Source organism: Eulemur rufifrons, chromosome 30 (genome assembly GCF_041146395.1).
Source record: "Eulemur rufifrons isolate Redbay chromosome 30, OSU_ERuf_1, whole genome shotgun sequence".
Classification (NCBI taxonomy): Eukaryota; Metazoa; Chordata; class Mammalia; order Primates; family Lemuridae; genus Eulemur; species Eulemur rufifrons.
Window position 1 is genome coordinate 105,935,432 of NC_091012.1, and position 15,012 is coordinate 105,950,443.

Here is a 15,012-nt window from a genome sequence, read left to right on the forward strand (position 1 = left end):
CTTCAGCAGCAGTGACAATCAAGTAGGAAGGATTGATGCAGGCATAAATTAGACTTAATTAGGGGAAGTATTTTCCTATTCAAAAGCATGGAAAGTTTACTTATACACTCTGAAATATGATAAGCCATTGCTAAAGAGGAGAGGTAGTGATTCAGACATAAAACCAAAATTATTTCAATCTCTTAAATTTTAAAGTTGTATGAATTTTTGCTATTGATACATTCTTCGGTGAAGCTAAAATGCATAAAAACTTAATAATTACAAGTAATGTGGATAAAATCCAGCTCATATTCAAATATTAGCTGAATGGGTAAGTTCTTTAATCTAAAGGCATCACACTCTCTTTTAACTTAAGAATGCCCCTTTTTACTATGCTAATAAAATTATTTCAGTTTAAAGATACAAATTCACATTACTCAAACACAATTATCTGACTCATTAAAAACAAATATTTTGATACTTCCATAATGCTTCAAAGTATAAGACAACTAAAAATTCTGATAGAATTAAAAATAAAACTAAAAACAAAGGTTTTATAAGAAACATATTTTGTATAAGTAATCATATGATATATCAATATTCTGAAGATAAATGATAAAATCTAAGCTAAAATGATTTTAAAATTAAACAAAAATAGTTCCATTATGAAAACACTCATATTATTACAATGTTGATTAAAAATTAAGAATAAATAATTTGCCTGGACCAAAACCAAACAAAAATGAAAAACAACCCAAATACCAAATGTGGACAAAAACATGGCTCAATAATGTTGGGGAGCTCCTTCACTATCTTTTTGGTGATAGCAACATATGACATCCAAACGCCTAAATTCCCTCATGTTTCACATTAGAATAGAATTGCGTGCTTACAGAAACTATAGTGTTAGATGTTCTATAATTTTTAGATAAAATGTTTTATAGTTATAAAGCTATGAAAACAAGCTGACCAACCACTAAATGACTTTAGGTAAATCACAGTTTATTGAGTGCTAATGGCACAAAGGAAGTATTCAATCCTCCTTGCCCATGGGTTAAATACTAGGTAGTAATTTTGAGAATTTAAAAGAACTAGGAGCACTAAAGAATTATACAGAGATAAACTGTGAGATGGACAGTACTTGGCAGAGGGCAGAAATATGTTGTGTTCAGAATAATATTATCAACTCTGAGCAAAGGAAGGAAAAGGAATAGAATACATGAGCCACATATTTGCCATCCTTGGCATGGTGAAGAGAAGCACTTACAATACACTAAATGTATACTATTACATACCTAACTGTTGTAAAACAGTTGCTTTTACTTGTGCAGAAAGGTTTTCTGTCTGCAAAAGTTGTTCATAAGCTTCCTTTGCAGAATGATATTTCCTCTAGAGAGCAGAAAAAGAGATTTAGAGAAAAATAAAATTAATCTTTAAAGAACTACCTTATATATTAAGAATTACACAATAGTGATACTTTAGCATATTTTTAAAAACCAACTAAAAGAAAAAAGTGTTGATTCCATTGCTGAATGTTTCCTTAACACCAGACAGCTTTTAGTAATAGGCCTCGTTTCAGAGTACCTAACACCAGTAAACTAACATTCACTATAACAAAAGTATCATTAAAATATGACCTTTTAAGAATTTTCCAAATCCCAATAGTTAAAAATCATTTCAAATTTAATAACATAAATGATCTCAACTTAATTTAACAATATTAATGAAGCCAGAGAAGTAGTCTACCTTCAAGAGCATAATCTGCCCAGAAACACCAAGTTTCCAAGCAACTCAATAAACAATAGAGCAAATGCCAAAAACGCTACAACAAAATCTAAAGAGGTGCCAAAGTAGTTAAAATCCATGTTCTACAGTTTCTGGTATATAAAATATACTACGAAAATATTTATAATACATATTATTTTAAAGACATCAGAAGTTCCATAGTTATAGTCTAACAATGTTTGTAATATTTAAGGTTCTATAGGCAAATCTCTAAATAAAACCATTTATCCACAATTTTCTTCTCAAAAGTACTAAGATGACTGAAACCCATTATTGCTACAGTCATAACCCTTAAGACAACTCTAAAACTAAAGGAAAAAGTCAAGAAAAGAAAACCTCATAAATATTATCTTTAAAATATACTTGGCAAAACAATGGATTGAGGTGGTTTTTATTCATATCATTACTAGCACATAATTGCCTGAGTGAACAAATTTAAATGAGTAGGCAGAAATACAAAACTAGCTGTGTGAACCTCAGGCAAATCACTTAAAACTATGATTCAACATCAACACAACAACTGATGTCAAAGAGGTGATGTCTAATCTTTCTATCTACAGTCTTATCCTAAGAATGGGAACAATTAAGGAGCTATATATACAATTATGTTATGTCAACATAGGAAAGATTTTAGAGAATTTTCCATTGAGATTATTAGTAGTTATTAAATAAACTTTTACTCATCAGCTAAACTAGTTCCCCCCAAATATTAATCTGATATTAAAAAAGTTAACTAGACAGTTACTAAAGGAAAAAGGGCCATGTTATTCAATTCAATTTCTTCAATCAATAAATATTTGTTGAACTAATATACAGTAAGAACTGCTAGGACTACAGGGAAATGAAGAATACATACAGAATAACAAACAAAATATTGTGCTGTGAACAACATTATGATACTTCCCAGAGGAAGAACAAGCACAAGCACATATTTAAGTTCAGAATACTAGCAGGATGGGCAGAAAATGCAGAGACAAGCAGAGACTACTTCACAAAGATTTCCCTAAACCATTTAAAGACTACTGACTGTATCCTAAGACAATGGAGAATCACTGAATGATTTCAAGTAATATGATGAGGCTTATGTCTTAGGAAGACCATCTTGTTGAATTATCTCAACAAATGTTACAACATACCTCCAAACACTACTAATAAAAATGACATACTTGAAAAAATGGTTGTATCATACTGAGAAATATTAAGTTAGATTTCTACTTCATACTATATACCAAAAAATGGCAACTGAATTAAAGACCTAAATATGAAAGATAAAAATATAAAGCTAAGAGAAAAAAATGGAGGAGAATATTTCTTGGAGACCAGAAAGAATTTATTGGACATGACCAAAACAGCACAAATCACAAAGAAGAATAAAGATCTGACTCAAAAAGCATAGGCAGAAAAACAGGTTATGGACATAAAACCAAATACATAAAAGGTATTGGACATAAAACCAAATACATAAAAGTGAAGACATGTACATCCCTAGAAATCAGAGCATGCACATTTCAGTGATACCACCTTCTACCCTTGAGACTAGCAAACATAAAGTTGGGTAATTCCAAGTATTGAAGGGATGTGAGTAAAAAATAATACTCATGTCCTTCTGGAAGGGAATTTACTCATAAAATTAGGTATACAAATGTGCTGCAATTCAGCAATCTTACTCTTGGGATATATATGCCAAAGAAACCTTTCCATAGCTAATGTTCTAAATGGTACTGTTGGTAATATCGGGAAGTTGGGGGGCAACCTAGATCTATGTCACTAGGCAAGTGGAAACATAAAACATGATGGATGCTCATAGAACATTAAGTAGAAATTATAAATAACGTATAAAAAAGCAATGAGTTTATCTTTAACAGTGTTGAGTATAAGTTTTGCCTCTGGTAATGGAGCAGCATTCCACAGCTAGCTTTAAAAATTCTGCATAAGGCCGGGCGCAGTGGCTCATGCCTGTAATCCTAGCACTCTGGGAGGCCAAGGCAGGGGGATCACTTGAGGTCAGGAGTTCGAGAGCAGCCTGAGCAAGAGTGAGACCCCATCTCTACTAAATATAGAAAAAATTAGCCGGGCATGGTGGCGCATGCCTGTAGTCCCAGCTACTCGGGAGGCTGAGACAGGAGGATCGCATGAGCCCAGGAGTTTGAGGTTGCTGTGAGCTAGGCTGACACCACAGCACTCTACCCAGGGCAACAAAGTGAGACTCAATCAATCAGTTAATCAATAAAATAAGTTCTGGATAAAATATAAAAGTCAACTACCAGAAAGCACTGGGGAGAGTCCCAAATCAGGCTAAAACCAGAGGAAAAGTTAACATTTAAAGGAAGGAAATAGCACTGAATTGAGTAACCCCCTTTTTCTTGGATTTTCACCTGAAGGTAGGTCCCATTTGGTGCCTGGCTGGCCAGAACTCAAACAGAAATCAGTAATGTTACTAGCCTGAAGAATCACAGGACAGATTTTGAGGCTTCCACAAGAGCTGGAAGTGACGGAAGAAATCTCAGGAAGGAGTCACTCTGACTCTCTCCTCAGTCAGTGAGCAGAAATGCCAAATTCCACATATAAACTTTGCCCAAATCTCTGACTGACTGTTGAACTATGCATGAACAGATGTCAAGCAGCCTAAAAGAACTGAAGAAATATTTCAGCAGCTGCCTACCACAAAGGTGACAAAGTTTAGAGTGTGAGTTGAGCCAAGTTAATTGGCTAATAAAAGAAAAATACCAATCTTCAGAAAAATGTAACAGTCACTCTCTACAATGTTATTATTCATGATATGCAGGATAAAATTAGGAGACTTACAAAGATCAGGAAAATTTTACTCATAGTCAAAAGAAAAGGAAACGGAAATTAACGAAAAACTGTGAAATGACTCAGATGTTGAAATTTGCAGATAATTTTAAAGCAAATATTTTAACAATCTTCAGACAAAAAGAAAAATATAATGAATAAATGGACAGAAAATCATACTACAGAAAGAAACACAAGAAAATTCTAGAACTGAAAAATATTAATCCGAAATTTAGGAAAGAAAATCACTGGATGGATTGAATAGCAGAGTGGAGACTTTAAAAAAAAAAAATCAGTGATTTGAAAACAGGTCAATTCAGATTGAAGCAAAAAAAAAAAAAAAGGCACTAACGATGTTTGAGACAACAATAGATAGTCTACCGTACATGTAACTGTAGTCCAAGGAGAAGAGAAAAAAAATATTTGACAACACAATGGCTGAGAATTTTCCAGAACTAATGAAAGACATCAAACCTCAGATCCAAAAAACTAAAATAAACAAGCAGTATAATTATAAAGAAAAAACCAAATTCTGGGCACATCATAGTCAAATTCTCGAAAACCGATATAATGAGAAAAACCTTGAAAGCAAACAGAGAAAAACAACACAATACAAAGGATACAATGACGGCTAACTTTATCTAAACATATCAATAATCAAATTAAATGTAAATGGACTAGACACTCCAAACAAACAAAAAAGACTGCCAGATTTACAGAGAGCCAAAAATATAATATTTCTGAGATATACTTTACTATAGAGTAGGCTGAGAATAAAAGGATGGAAAACGATACCATGTAAACATTAAGCATTAGAAAATGGAAGTGAATAGATTAGTTTCAGAAAAGTAAGCTTCAAGACAAAGTATTACCAGAGATAAAGAGGAATATTTCACAATTGTGGACTAATAAATCAGGATGACATAACAATACCAGAGTTTCAAACACATAAGAGTGAGAATTTTTTTTTTTTTTTTTGAGACACAGTCTCACTCTGTGCCCAAGCTAGAGTGCCGTGGCATCAGCCTGGCTCACAGCAACCTCAAACTCCTGGGCTCAAGCAATCCTTCTGCCTCAGCCTCCCGAGTAGCTGGGACTACAGGCATGGGCCACCACGCCCAGCTAATTTTTTCTATATATTTTTAGTTGTCCAGCTAATTTTTTTCTATATTCCTTTTTAGTAGAGACCAGGTCTCGCTCTTGCTCAGGCTGGTCTCAAACGATTCTCCTGCCTCAGCCTCCCAGAATGCTAGGATTACAGGCATGAAAGAGTGAGAAAATTGACACTGATAAAATACTATTAACTAATCTACAGTATTTATTCTGATTTCAGCAACTGTCCCAACTTATGTCCTTTTTCTGGTCCAGGATGCAACCCAATATCCCACACTATGTTCAGTTAACATGTTTCCTTTCTGTCTTCCAATCTGGGACAGAGCTCAGGTCTCTAACTTTTCATTATCTTGACACTTACATAAAAAGTACTGGCTAGTTATTTTTAAGAACATCCCTTTATAATCAGGAAAATATCTGTCCCTTTTCCTCTACTTACTCAATTACTAATTATATCAGTAGGGACTGATATATTACCTTATGTTCCATTATTATAATTGTTTCTAAGCTTGTGTCAGAATTGATAATTAGGAACCCCAACCCCTCAAGTTGGCTCCTATGTTCTTTTGACATACCCCCATCATTTTTTACACATTTCCTTACTTTCTGGTACCACAGATATTCCAGGGCTCACCTTGTAGTTTCCTTGCTTAGGCCCTGGAATTACCCACTTCTCCCTAAGGATCACTGGTTCCTTTCATTAAGAATGGTATTCAGAAATCAACATCTGGCTGCTAGTGTGCTCACTGCTGCTGGGGAGGGTCATGGTTTCCAGGCCCCCCAAGAAAGCTAGGAAATATATTTATGAACATGCACACACACACACACACACACCCTCCTGTAACCACTTTTAATTTTCACCAAACTGATAGGTGAGAAATTGTATTTCAGTACTGTTTTAATTTGCACTTCTCTCTCAGTAAGTCTGAATACTTTTCCATATGTTTAAGGGCTATTTTTTATATCTCTTTTCTGAAATGACTGTTCATGTCTTTTTTCCCATCTTTTCACCGGGGTTTTGTTTGTCCCTCAAATTTTAAAAGTTTGTTACATATTAGGGATATTAGCATTTTGTCAGTGGTATATGTTGCAAACCTTTTCTCCCAGTTTCTTAGGTATCCTTTGAATTTATGGTGGGTTTGTTTTATTTTTGCCACGCAGAAATTACCTTTATGTTGTTCAGACCGACTGGCCATTATTTTTATTGCCTCTGAATTTGGAGCCATAACTAGAAAAGTCTTTTCCTACAGCAGGTTTGAAGAGCATTTCATAATGTTTTCTTCTAGTATTTGTACAGTATCATTTTTACATTTGACCTTAATTCATTTGGAGTTTATTCTTGTGAATGGTTGGAGTTACGGGTCTAATTTTTATCTTTTTCCAAACGGCTACCTAGTGGTCCCACAACCATTTATTAATAAATCCATCTGAGCCCTAGCAATTTAAGATATCACTTTTATCATATATCCAATTTCTATATGTACCTTGGGTCTATTCCTGGGCTTTCTAGGACATTCCACTGATCTATTTGTCTTCACATGCCAGTACCACACTTTTAATTATACAGGTTTTATTGTGCATTTTAATATTTGGCACAGTTAGTAACCCATACACTCTCCCCCCCCTCCATTTTATCCTGGCTATTCTAGCACGCTTTTCCTTATCAACTTAGCTAATTCCTAACAAAAGTTTGTTGGTATTTTTCTACTGGTACTTCTGTTGCATTCATAAATTAACGCATGGAGAATCAAGATCTTTACACTGTTGGGTCATAGTATATCTTTTAAATTTATTCCTAAATATCTAATCTACTTTGCTGATACTGTAAATGAGACTTTTTTCCCTAACGTTATGCTCTATTGTTGTTGGTTATTAATTTCCATATGTTAATTTATGCTAATTGATTTCTCTCTCAGATAACTACATTGGCTGATACCTATAGTATAACAACAAGGAGTAATGGAGATAATGGGCTGTTTGCCTTGCTCCTGATTCTAGTGAAAATGTCTCTAGTGCTTCCCCTTAAGTGAAAGGAGCTTTGGCCACTAAAGTATATGTATTTTGTCATGATAATAAAGTAACCTTCAATTCCTATGTTTAAGAGTGTTTATTTGGAACGGTTAATGAATTTGTCAAAGGGTCTTTTCAGAATCTGTAGTGATAATGATTTGATTTTACCTTTAGCTCTATTATTATGATGTAGGATATTAAAGGATTTCCTAATATTCAGTCAACCTTGCATTCCTGGAATGAATACCACTTGGTTGAGAGAGAGAGAGAAAGACAGAGACAGAGAGAGAGAATAAGAATGAATTTCAAATGAGATAAGGTATTCTCTTTGTTAATATTTTATTTAGTGTTTTACATCAATATTCATCAATGATATTAGTCTGTATATTGATTTTTTATTTTACTGTCTTTTATTAGGTTCAGGTATCAATGTAATAACTGGCTTCAAAAAGAAATGAGCAAAAACAGTATGACTGTTCCTCAAAAAATATATAATTACCATATGATTCAGTAATTCCACTTCTGTGTATATACCAAAAAGAATTGAAAGCAAGGAACCAAACAGATATTTACACATACCCATGATCAAGCAGCACTACTCACAATCACAGAAAAGTAGAAGCAACTCAAGTGTCTACCACCAGATGAGTGGATGAACAAAATGTGGTTTATCCATACAATGGAATATTATTCAGTCTTAAAAAGAAGCAAAATTCTAACACATGCCACAACATGTATAAACCTTAAAGACATTATGCTAAGTGAAATAAGTCAGATGCAAAAGGAGAAATATTCTGTGATTCTACTTATATGAGATACCCAGAGTAATCAAGCTCACAGAGAACAGAAAGTAGAACAGTGATTGCCAGGAACTGGGTGAAGGGGGTAATGGAGAGTTATTGCTTAATGGATACACAGTTTGACTTTGGGATGATGCAAAAGTTCTGGTGATGGATGGCAGTGATGGCTACACAACAATGTGAATGTACTTAATGCCTGTGAACTGTCAACTTAAAAATGGTTAAAATGGTAAAATTTATGTTATATATTTAAAAAGCAGATATTAAGGCACTATGGCCTATAAAAATTAAGGATTTTCACTTTCTTTATATTTTTAAAAACATGCTACAGACATCAGTAAGTGCAGAAAGGACCTTTACTATTATCAAACACGTATGTCTCTCAAGGTCTAATTAAAAGCTGTTATAACCCACCCCCCTTCAAAAGAGGAGGAGAAAATGAGGAAATTTTTCTTCATGTTCAATACTCTGCAACAATTTACAGAACATTGAAATTATCTGGAATTTTAAAGTTTGGTAGAATTCCCCTGTAAAACCATCTGGGTATGGTGCTTTCTGTAAAGTATTACTTAATAACTTTCTCTATTTCTTGTGTAGAAATTGCCTTTCTATAACCTTTTCAATTCTAATGAGGTCAATTGTGCTAATCTGCATTTCCCTGGGAGATAGTCCATTTCATGTAGGTTTTCAAATTCATTTGCACAGAGGTCTGCAAAGCAGTCTCTTATCATTTCGATTTCTTCTGTTTCTTGGTTATGTGATTTTGTGTATCTGTGCTTATTCTCCTTTTTAGCCCCTTGACTAAGTTAGCTAGTGGTCTATCTTTTTTGTTAATTTTTTCAGAATACCGAGATTCTGACCTATTAAGCCTACTGTTTTTCTCTCCTCTTAATATTAGGTAATTAAACATAAAATGTCCAATTTGAAATCAAAAGCTTAGTTTATTACATCTCAAACAAGAAGCAGTACAATTAATCAAAGTATGCTCCTCAAACAAAGAAGCCTGGAGAGCGAGTGGCAATGAAATCTCAAAAGGCGTTCTCCACAGCTTATTGCCAATTGAATATTTTTCCTTGCAAGAAGTGGTCCAAAGCCTGCAAGAAGTGGTAGTCAGCTAAGGTCTGGTGAATACGGTGGATGACAAAGAGTTTAGTTTCCAAGTCCAGCTTCTGTAGTTTCAGCAGCGTTGTGTGACACACGGTCGAGCACTGTCTTGCAAGAGGATTGGCCTGTCTCTGTTGGCCATTCTCAGCAGCTTCATAGCAAGCATGCTCATCATCTCATCCAATTGGTTGCAGCAGACATCTGCTGTAATCGAATGACCAGGTTTCATTAAGCTATAGTGGATAATACCAGTGCTGGACTACCAAACATTGGCTTTTTTTGATGAATATTCAGTTTTGGACTGTGTTTCAGCACTTCATCTTTTTCCAACCAACCATTGTGCCAAATGCTTGCCATGTTTCATCACATGTAACAATACGGTGTAGAAATGGTTCACCTTTATATCGTGACAGCAAAGAAAGGCAAACTTCAAGGTGATTTCTCTTCTGATGCTCATTTAATTCACGAGGTACCCATCTATCCAGCTTCTTTACCTTGCCGATTTGTTTCAAATGGTCCAATATTCTTGGAACAGTAACATCAAACCTTGCTGCTAATTCATCTGTAGGTTGAGATGGATTCGCCTCCACTACAGCTTTCAGTTCAACATTATCCACCTTGGTGTCAGATCGCCCACATGGCTCATTTTCAAGATTAAAATCACCAGAACAGAACTTCTCAAACCATCAACATACTGTGCCTTCATTAGCCATATCCTTCCCAAACACTTTGTTGATATTCGAGCTGTCTGCACTGTATTGGTTCCACGATGGAACTCATATTAAAAAATAACATGAATTTTTGACTTATCCATGGTTTCACAAAAATTGCCCTAAAAAAACTTTGTAAGATACTCACAAGCCAAACTGTGTATTTGAAAGCCTGACGATGTACCTTTACAATAAACATAAAACAAGAAGTGCCACAGTGAAATGTCAGAGATATCAACTGTCAAACTTAGTATTTAACACATTGACTGCCACACTACAAAAAAAAATTCTTTTCCTTGGGGCCACAGTGTTTTATTATGAAAACAGAATAAAAACTTTGAAAACAAAACAATCCTTTCTAATTTAATGAAAAATGTGTTATTTTTTATTGTTTTCTGTGCGTTGAGTTGCACGCAACTTGAAAAATAGTTCACACGGCTCCCAAGGTAGAGACATGTAAGTTACATATGCTTCAGAAGGCACAGGGCTCAAAACTAATGTGAGTTAAATACAACTGACATGGCGGATAACGTGATAAGGAAATCAGACATTTCATACTTAATAAACTAATAATTTCTTCTGAAAAATCTTTCGTATTTTCTTCCTCACATATTGTTAGCTTTCTTAACATTGATTTTTATTTTGTTAATAGATTTCCTTACATTGAATCATGTTTGAATTCATGAAATAAACCCTACGTGTTCATGATATACTTACTGTATCACATGCAATTTTATTCAGAATTTTTGGATTTAAGATATTTAGATGAGATCAGTCTACAGCATTTTGGTAATAAATTAATGCTTGACAGTTAGAAGACAATGTCAAAAATGAAGCAATTCTTACAAATAGTGTTTATTCATAATAACATTATTTGTAATTATTCCCCAAGGGGGAGTAGTTAAATTAGTTACAGTACATCTATGCAAAAGGATATGATGCAGCTGTACCTGTATTGATATGGAATGATTTCTAAGATGATATATTAAGTTAAAAATTAAAGCAAGGTCAGGAGAGAACATATATAATTGGCTATCATTTGAATAAAGTAAAAAAAAAACATATATGTGCAAGCATATATGGATTTGCTCATATATGCACTGTCTCTGGAAGGATATAAAAACCACTGGTAATACTGGTGGCTTTAGAGAGGGGAATAGATGCCTGGGGAAATGGAGGGAAGAGGAGTGTATTCTTTTAGAACTTTTCATTTTGGATTATCTATTCAAAAATAACTAACATTTTAATAATAGAATGGGAAAATCCTTTATTTTTACATTCTAAAGGCTAATAAGAAATAAGATGGTGAACTGCTCAAGTTATTTCATTAAAATCAAGAAAAGGAAAAAGAAAAGAAGGCCAGTTAATACTATTTATTACTATTAGAAAAAATGGTCTGGCGGTCCCAGCTAATGATATAGAGAAGGTAAATTAATTCATCACTATAAATGTTCAAGAATAATTTATGATGATATATTCATTTAGAGATAAAACATTATAGAGTTATGCATCGCTTATGATGGGGATATGTTCTAAGAAATGTGTTAGGTGATTTTGTTGTTGTGTAAACATCATAAAGTGTACTCACACAAACCTAGATGATATAGCCTACTACACATCTAGGCTTTATGGCATAATCTATTGTTTCTAGGCTACAAACTGTACAGCATGTTACTGTACTGAATTTTGTAGGCAATTGTAACACAATGGTAAGTATTTTTGTGCATCTAAACATAGACAAGGTACAGTAAAGATATGCTATTATAATCCTAAGGGACCACCATCATATATGCAGTGTGTCATTGACTGAAACATCACTATGCAGTGCATGACTATACAGGAAAGTAGTTATCTTTATGGACAGTATGTCAATACACATAGAAACCTTATGAGAATCTAATTTTTAAAATCTACTAAGATATTAACAGCTTTGTCTGTAAGACCATAAAAGAAAAAAAAACAGTGGTGGGAGGGATGAAATCTCATTAGAATTACACAAACCTAAATACATATGATTAAATTTAACAAAAAAACTTTTAAGAAATCCTATACTTCCATCTCTACAAAAGACCTCTTTTTTTGTCTTTCAAACACTATAAGCTCAATGCTACAAGGCCATCGCATTTGCTAACATCTCTTTATTAGAATGGCCCAGCAGTACCAACATACACACACACACACACACACATATCCCAATTTACTGTATCACTGGCTCCTTCTCTCCATTCAGGACTCAATCCAAACAGTTCATACCCAAGAGGCTGTACTTAACCATTCTAAGTAAAGAGGTATTTTATCACTTTTCAGTTTTAATTATGATTTCATTGTTTAAGCCTGTGAGGGTAATGTGGGGACAGGAACCTCAGGGATTATGAAATGATATTAAATTCCTTTTCTTCATTTATTAGTGGGAACACCTCTTCCTATATAGAGAAACTTGAACTATTGGTTATTTAGCAGTAGCCATTAACTACATCTGACTACTTTAAATTAAATTTTTAAATCTATATTCATAAATAAGATATATTGGTGTAAACTGGTTGAACTGTAAAAACTAACTTTTTATTGGTAGGTAGGTAGGTAGGCCATCTTGCTTTTTTAAATTTTTCACCTGAAAATGAAAATTCTTGTTATAATCACTGCAGTAGAGATTTTTAAATCCTTTCATATGCTTACAGTGTCATCTACCTGCCATCTAATAATTAGTTAACTCTGCTTGCCATGAGTTTATTCTCTTTGTTTTGTTTAATCTAGATGAGTATTAAAATTTATCAATTCAAAGAATCAATGGGAGCAGGGCCCTGTACCCACATTACCTTCTTACCATTAAACAATAAGGCCAACAGACAACTTCTCATCAGAAACAATGAAAGCCAGAAGACATTAGAATGCAAATTTCAAAGTGGTCAAATAAACAGAATTCCACCTCCAGTAAAAACACTCATTAAAAATGAAGATGAAGGCCGGGTGCGGTGGCTCACGCCTGTAATCCTAGCACTCTGGGAGGCCGAGGTGGGTGGATCGCTCAAGGTCAGGAGTTCAAGACCAGCCTGAGCAAGAGCGAGACCCTGTCTCTAGTAAAAATAGAAAGAAATTATCTGGCCAACTAAAATATATATAGAAAAAATTAGCCGGGCATGGTGGCTCATGCCTGTAGTCCCAGCTACTCGGGAGGCTGAGGCAGAAGGATCACTTAAGCCCAGGAGTTTGAGGTTGCTGTGAGGTAGGCTGACGCCATGGCACTCACTCTAGCCCAGGCAACAGAGCGAGACTCTGTCTCAAAATAAATAAATAAATAAATAAAAATGAAGATGAAGAAACTTCTGCTTCAACTAGTAACCAACCAATGATGTCACAGAGAACTAGAAAAGCTGGGGAAAACAAAATCAGAACTCAACCTGAGTGTGTATCAATTCTGATTCAGTGACTGGGGGGTGGGGTGGGATGTTGGTTGGAGATACCCAGGAATCTGATGTTAACTTTTTAAAACTCCCCACGATGGCTCTGATTTATAAAGCTTCCCAAATGATTCTGCTACATAGCTGGATTTGGGAACCACTAGCATAAATGATCTCAAACTATCTGATTATATCCCACGGACAACATAAATAATGGGATGTAGCAGGATCTTGTATCTGTTGGGCATCAGCTTGCATGGTGCATGTGCATGCATGTGTGTGTGTGTCTGTGTGTGTATGCCTTATTGTTATACTTGGGCCAAAATATCAAAACAGACCTTACACATTATGTACACATAAACGGTATTTTTTTTCCTAAAAAGCTGTTATAAAATTTGTGTAAACTATGATTACCTAATTTTTAGTCCCATACAAATTTATTTCTGATTTTCTGTACCATTGCCTACAGTGAATGTTATGCCTTTTATCATACAATTAAGCAAAATCTGACATACACAAAAGCAAAATGTTCTAAAATTAAACTGAAGTTTTTAAAAATAAAACAGCCATAAAAGTAATAATAGTAAGGACATCAAGAGGTGACTCTAATATGCCTTTCAAAGAATGGCATGTAGATCTACTTCAATCTTAAGAAAAAGCAAAAGAGACTATTTTAAAACAGTGCATTACAACAACCATCTATAAACATTTTGAAAAGAAAACAAGGCATTTTGCATCAAGAATAAGAGAAATCTTAAATATAGCCATTCGAGCATGCAAATGGATCAAGTTTAGAGGTAAAGTACATTAAACGAAACTTCTACCCCCTTATTGAATCCCGGTTCCTTCAAAAAGAGAGCATTTATCCTGGCAGAAATATTCTGGGCTGGGAACGAGTGGAAGCCTCCCTCGTTTATTTTTTCCAAGTGTATCATAGTGCCATACTGGCTTGATTTTTATGATTATTATTGAATCACTTCCTGTATTGTGCTTGGAGTGGGACTCATTGAATTAGGGAAAGGTGCCCATAAAGTGTGAGTAACAAACTTCATGCTGGTCTGCGTGATACAAGATTCAGTATCATTACAGAAAACCACATCATGGCTAAAAAAAAAAAAAAAACTTATTTGTACACAACAAGCACTCTACATAATAACTGTTTCACTAAGCAACATCTTGATCACATGTAATGAATATAAAATATAAAATTTACCTAAGAAGTAATGCCCAGAACTCCATTAAATTATCTATATACACCTGACTTCATTAAAGCATGGTATAAGTGATAATTTTTTTGTTTTAAATAGGTTAAGTTAAAAC

General features: G+C 34.3%; 1 protein-coding gene across 1 annotated transcript in view; it reads right to left on the minus strand.

Moving 5' to 3' along the window:
* The window catches only part of KDM6A (lysine demethylase 6A), a 196,106-nt gene that overhangs the window by 57,584 nt on the left and 123,510 nt on the right, over positions 1-15,012 (minus strand). The window contains 1 exon segment of the mRNA XM_069464453.1: positions 1,275-1,368. Within this exon segment, the coding sequence (XP_069320554.1) occupies positions 1,275-1,368 (94 nt within the window).